Here is a 7,098-nt window from a genome sequence, read left to right on the forward strand (position 1 = left end):
GGGAAAAGATATTTTATGCAAATAACAATCAGAAAAGAGCAGCAGTAGCTATTCTAATACCCAACCAATTCGACTTCAAATGTAAAACAGTGAAAAGAGTCAAAGAAGGAGACTATGTATTAATAAAAGGAACAATTCAGCAAGAAGACATAACAATCATAAATATTTATGCACCCAGCCTGAATGCACCAAAACACATGAGGCAAACAATGAAAAGAGAAATAGACGCGTCTACCATAATAGTTGGAGACTTCAATTCACCACTCTGATCAATGGAGAAAACATCTCAACAGAGGATTAATAAAGAAGCAGTGAATTTGAACAACACAATAAATGAGGAAGACTTAACAGACATTTATAAAACATTATACCCCACAACAGCAGGATACATCTTTTTCTCTAGTCCTCATGGATCATTCTCAAGGATAGACCAACCATATGTGGGCTCACAAAGCAAGTCTCAATAAATTCAAAAAGATTGAAATCATACAAAACACTTTCTCAGATCATAAAGGAATGAAGTTGGAAATCAATAATAGGCACAGTGTCAGAAAATGCACAAATATTTGGAGGCTCAACAACACACTCTTAAACAACCAGTGGGTCCAGGAAGAAATTATAAGAGAAATCAGTGAGCATCTCGAGGCAAATGAAAATGAAAACAAAACATATCAAAACTTATGGGACGCAGCAAAGGCAGTGCTAAGAGGGAAATTTATTGCCCTAAATGCTTATATCAAAAAAAGAAGAAAGGGCAAAAATCGAGGAACTAATTGTCCACTTGGAAGAAGTAGAGAAAGAACAGCAAACTAACCCCAAAGCAAGCAAAAGGAACGAAATAACGAAGATCAGAGAGAAATAAAAGAAACTGAGAATGTGAAAACAATTGAGAAAATCAACAAAACCAGAAACTGGTTCAATGAGAAAATCAGTAAGATTGATGGACCCTTGGCAAGACTGACAAAAAGAAGAGAGAGGACACAAATAAATAAGATCAGAAATGGAAGAGAAGACATAATCACTGACCCCACAGAAATAAAGGAAGTAATGACAGGATACTACGAACAACTTTATGCTAATAAATACAACAATGGAGATGAAATGGACAACTTTCTAGAAAGGCATGAACAACCAACACTGACTCGAGAAGAAATAGACAACCCCAAAAACCAATCACAAGTAAAGAAATTGAATCAGTCATTTAGAAGCTCCCCCAAAAGAAAAGTACAGGACCAGATGTCTTCACATGTGAATTTTACCAAACATTCCAGAATCTTTCTAGGAAGCCAACATCCCCCTCACACCAAAGCCAGACAAAGATATTACAAAAAAAAGAAAACTGCAGACCAATCTCTCTAATGAATATAGATGCCAAAAATCCTCACCAAAACTTTAGCAAATTGAATCCAGCAACACATTAGAAGAATTACACATTATGACCAAGTAGGATTCATCCCAGGTATGCAAGGAGGGTTCAACACAAGAAAACCACATCAATGAATCAAAGCAGAAAAACCACATGATCACCTGGATTGATGCAGAAAAGGCATTTGACAAAATTCAACATACTCTTCCGTTCAAGACACTTCAAAGGATAGGAATAGAAGGGAACTTCCTCAAAATGATAGAGGGAATATATGAAAAACCCACAGCTAACAACATCCCCAATGGGGAAAAACTGAAAACTTTCCACCTAAGATTAGGAACAAGACAAGGATGTCCACTGTCACCACTGTTATTCAACACTGTGTTGGAAGTTCTAGCCAGAGCAATTAGACAAAAGAAAGAAACACAAGGCATCAAAATTGGAAAGGAAGAAGTAAAATTCTCACTGTTTGCAGATGATATGATACTCTATGACCAACACCCTGAAAAATCCACAGCAAAACTACTGCAGCTAAGAAATGAGTACAGCGAAGTGGCAGGTTACAAGATTAACACTCAAAAATCTGTAGTATTTCTATACACTAGTAATGAACAATCTAAGGGGGAAATCAAGAAAAGAATTCCATTTACAACAGCAACCAAAAGAATAAAATACCTAGGAATAAATTTAACTAAAAAGACATAAGGCCTATACAGAGAAAACTACAAGGAATTGTTAAAAAAAAAATCACAGAACGCCTAAATAGATGGAAGGGCATACTGTGTTCATGGATTGGAAGGCTAAGTATAGTTAAGATGTCAATTCAACATAAATTGATTTACAGATTCAATGCAATACCAATTAAAATCCAAAAAAAACCTTACTTTTCAGAAACAGAAAAACCAATAACCAAATTTTTTCAGGAAAGGCTGCGTGTACCAAATAGCTAAAAGTATCCTGAGAAAAAAATGAAGTCGGAGGTCTCACACTACCTGATTTTAAGGCATATTATGAAGCTACAGTGATCAAAACAGCATGGTACTGGCATAAAGATAGATATACTGACCAACAGAATTGAATACAGTATTGAGATACAGACCCTCTTACTTATGGACAATTGATCTTTGATAAGGCAGTCAAGCCAACTCACCTGGGACAGAAGAGTCTCTTCAATAAATGGTGCCTAGAGAACTGGATATCCATATGCAAAACAATGAAAGAGGACCCAAACCTCACACCCTATACAAAAGTCAACTCAAAATGGATCAAAGACCTAAACATTAGATCTAAGACCATAAAACTGTTAGAAGAAAATGTACGGAAATATCTTATAAATCTCATACCTAGAGCCGGGTTTCTAGACATTACACCCAAAGCAAGAGCACTGAAGAAAGAAAGACAGAAATGGGAACTTCTCAAAAGTAAACATTTTTGTGTGTCAAAGAACTTCATCAAGAAAGGAAAAAGACAACCTACACAATGGGAGACAATATTTGGAAACAACATATCAGATAAAAGTCTAGTATGCCCAATGGGAGGCAATATTTGAAAACGACATATCAGATAAAGGTCTAGTATCCAGAATTTATAAAGAGATTGTTCAACTCAACAACATCAAGACAGCCAACCCAATTGCAAAACAGGCAAAAGACGTGATCAGACACTTCTCAGAAGAAAGACAAATGGCCAAAAGGCACATGAAGGCATGCTCAACTTCCATGGCTGTTAGAGAAATGCAAATCAAAACCACAGTGAGATGTCATCTCACACCCACCAGAATGCCCATTATCAATAAAACAGAAAATGACAAGTGCTGGAGAGTATGTGGAGAAAGAGGCACACTTATCTACTGTTGGTGTGGCTGTCAAATGGTACAACCGCTGTGGAAGGCAGTTGGCTGTTTCCTCAAAAAGCTAAATATAGAATTGCCATGTGACCCCGCAATACCATTGCTAGGTATCTACTCAGAGGACATGAGGGCAAGGACACATACAGACATTTGCACACCAATGTTTATAGCAGCATTATTTACAATTGTCAAGAGATGGAAACACAGCCAAAATGTCCGTTAACTGGCAAGTGGCTAAACAAATTGTGGTATATACATACAATGGAATATTATGCAGCTGTTAGACAGAATAAAGTTATGAACTATGTAACAACATGGATGGACCTTAAGAATATTATGCTGAGTGAGCATAATAAATATTATGCTCCACAAATATTATGTGGTCTCACTGATATGAACTGACATTAACTGAATAAACTTGGGAGAATTTTGCTGGTAACAGAGAGACCATCAGGAGATAGAAATAGGATAAGACATTGGGTAACTGGAGCTGAAGGGACACAGACTGTGCCACAGAGCTGAATGTAAAGACTCAGAAATGGACAGTACAGTACTACCTAAGTGTAATATAATTATGTTAAAACACTGAATGAAGCTGAATGTGGGAATACTAGAGGGAGGAGAGCTGGGGGCACAAATGAAATGAGAAAGAAAGATAGACAACAAAGACTGAGGTGGTATAATCTAGGAATGTCTAGACTGTATAATGATAGTGACTACATGTACAAATTTTTAAAATGTTTCTGCATGAGGAAGAACAAAGGAATGTCATTACTGCAGGGTGCTGAAAATAGATGGTAATTAATATTTTAAAATTTCAAATTATGTGTGAGACTAAAGCAAAAAATGTTTATTTGGTACAAAATTTATACTCTGACTATTGCATTTCCTAATACAACTTACATAGATGGCTTAACTGAACACCATAAGTACAAGGAACCTTGCAAAGGACAGGAGATTTTGTTGGTTTGTCCAGAGTGATGCCCCAATAAATCCCAGAATCATTTGAACAGTGAATAAAAAAGTATTTGGAAAGTCCACTTCAGGGAATGGTGAGAACGGGGGAAAATTCAACTTCCCCAAGTTGAATTCCTGATATTCTCACAAGCAGTCTGGACAACCAAAGCTATAGGCTGAGCCACGAGTTTGGGAGTTTGTTCATATGAAACTTACCCCCACAAAGGATAGGAAAGCCTACTTAAAATTAGGCCTAAGAGGCACCCCCAAGGAAACGTCTTTTGCTGCTCAGATGTGGCCCCCCTCTCTCTAAGCCCAACATAACAAGTAAAATCATTACCTTTCCCTCTTCATAGGACATGACATCCAGCGGTGAAAGTCTCCCTGGGAAAATGGGACATGACTCCAAGAGCTGAGTCTAGCCCTGGCACCACGGGATCCACAATGCCTTCTGGATCAAAAGGGGAAAAAGAAATGTAATAAAATAAGGTATCAGTGGCTGAGGGAGTTCAAGTAGACTCAAGAGGCTGCTCTGGGGGTACTCTTACACAAGCTTCAGCTAGACACTGCTAACTACCATGGTCTGCCAACTCCAACCAACACCATTCCTGCCAATCCTAAAGAACACCCCCGGCTTTGTCAGAGATTCTACACAAGCTTCACACACTAACATTACTTCTAGAAACCTACAAACTCTAGATGGTTCCTAGGCCAAGTAAGTCCTGAAATGCAGAGCGATGAGCCTCTCTAAGAACATCAACTATTTCCATCCCCCCATCTTATATTGCTGATACCCCTCTGCAACATGAAAAAGTTAGAATGCGCAGAGTCCAAATATCCCTAAAGACTGGGAGAAGGGTCAAATGAGAAGGAGGTGTTTGTGAGAATTTAGAATGTAACAAATGAGCATGACTGCTAAACCACTATATTGGTATTTCTATTATGTCACTAGTGTCTTGGAGCAGCTAGAAAACACAAAATTGTGGAACTGTAACCCATATCAAACTCTTGTTTGATAACTACTTCTAACAGTGTACTTCAAAATAGATTCCTCATTGCATAAATGTTATATTCACAGTAAAAAATATAAAAAATAAAAAGATGCAAAGGGGCCCACTATAGGTGAGGCCAGCCCCCCTCCTCTTTAACAGATGCTTGGAGGAACTCAGAAAACCCCGCCAGACAGATGGGGTCCAAGCCCCCACGGAGAAACATCTAAAACCAACCACTACAGGGGGCTTTTGCACACCATGGCACCAACCTCCTCAACAGGCAAAAATCAAAGCACTAACTTCTTAACGGAACATGATGCAATTTCATATTTTCAGCCACTCACTGCACATTTTAGGAGAAAAGCCAAGATCAAACATTCAAAGGAAACTAAAGTCGGCCGGTTAAGCCAAAAACGCTCCCACTGAAGGCTTCCAGGCCATGCCGGCGGGGTCAGAACCCTGTGAACAAGGACCCTAACACTGCGGCCCAGCCAGCAGGCTGCTCCCCAGGCCGGAGTCCCGCTCCCCGCTCCCTGACCCGGCTCCGCCGCCCCTCTTGCGCCCAGCCGCCCCACTCCCGCGCACACTGTCCCACTTCCACGCCCGGCGCCCCACTCCCGCGCCCGGCGCCCCACTCCCTGCACCCACCGCCCCACTCCCGCGCCCGGCACCCGACTCCCAGGCCCGGAGTCTCACCACCCGCGCGTGCTACTCCCCGTGCCCCGCGCCTCGCCGCCCGCCCAGCGCTATGCCCCGCCGGGTGCTCCCCCACCCCCACTCGCACCCGCTACCCCCCTCCCCAGTGCTCTGCCACCGCGCGCCCGCCCCAGCTCACCTTGCCGAGCTGCAAGTGCTCCCCTGCAGCATCTCGGTGATCTCCGGCTCGCGGCTGCCGGGTGGCGCGGGCGGCAGCGGCGGCTGCGCGGCCGAGGACGATCCGGCAGTCAGGCCGTCCAGCCCTTTCCTGAGGTGGAACTTCCTCATGGTCTCGGTGAAGCCCCTCCCGAGGGTTCCAGCGGCCCCAGGGCGCGCGCAGAACCCGCACAAGAAACACTGCGACTGCGGACCCGCGCCCGTCTGCCCACTCACCCGGCCACGGGCGGGCCCCGCACCGCCCCCGCCGCTTCCGCTCGGGATCCGGCTCCGGCTTCGGCTCCGTCCGGCTTCGGCTCCGTCCGGCCTCCGCTCTCGGTCGCGGCCGCCCGGCCCCACGCAAACGCCCGGAACCCCGGGCCAGGCTGGCCCGCCGCTGCCTGGACCGCCGCGGCTCCCTGAGGGCCAGCAACCAGCGCCAACGCCCGCCAAGCCACGACAGACACCAACGGCCGCGACCCTCACGCGGCGCCATGGGGCGGCAAATGAGTTTCGGTGAGCAGGCGGCCGGCGTGCGCAGGCGCGGTGCGACCCACGAGGACTCCGGCGTGCGCAGGCGCATCGTGTTCGCACCGCTGAGCTTGCGGTTGGGTGTGCGCAAGCGCACCAAGAGGACCCCGTGTGGCGAACTTGGACATGCGTATGCGGGTCATGGCCGAAACTCATTTGCTTTTATTTTTTAAACATGCAAAGAAATAGAAGGAAAACTAAATGTTCTGCATTTTTTGATGGGATTATGTGTTAACAGTTTACAAATTTTGTGCATGTGCAATATAGTCATTTCCTTTTTCTTCCATAAATAATGCGTTGGCATACTTTACAATTATTATGTTTTATTTTAAATTGAGTTCTGCTTTTCAAATGTTTTAACATAAATCTATTATTTTAATGATATCTTTTTGGTCTCAAGATCTAAGATCATCTTATATATATTTAGGATCCTATCTGAAAATACGTGTGGTTTTTTTTAATTGTTATTTTGCAAAACCTAAAATAAAAGATTGATTCGGAGGCTTATTTATTGACAACCTCTTAGGTTTTCATATTTTGTGGTAAGAAAC

General features: G+C 43.1%; 1 protein-coding gene across 1 annotated transcript in view; it reads right to left on the reverse strand.

Moving 5' to 3' along the window:
- LOC143673059 (uncharacterized) overlaps positions 1 to 6,703 on the reverse strand; it is a 30,214-nt gene extending 23,511 nt beyond the window's left edge. The window contains exons 1-2 of the mRNA XM_077147428.1: positions 6,000 to 6,703; positions 4,513 to 4,623 (exon numbers count right to left, since the gene is read on the reverse strand). Coding sequence (XP_077003543.1) covers positions 4,513 to 4,623; positions 6,000 to 6,703 — 815 coding nt within the window. The remainder of the gene's footprint in view (positions 1 to 4,512; positions 4,624 to 5,999) is intronic.
- Positions 6,704 to 7,098: the final 395 nt, after the last annotated feature.

The sequence above is a fragment of the Tamandua tetradactyla genome, unplaced genomic scaffold (assembly GCF_023851605.1).
Source record: "Tamandua tetradactyla isolate mTamTet1 unplaced genomic scaffold, mTamTet1.pri scaffold_103_ctg1, whole genome shotgun sequence".
In the NCBI taxonomy this organism is placed as follows: domain Eukaryota; kingdom Metazoa; phylum Chordata; class Mammalia; order Pilosa; family Myrmecophagidae; genus Tamandua; species Tamandua tetradactyla.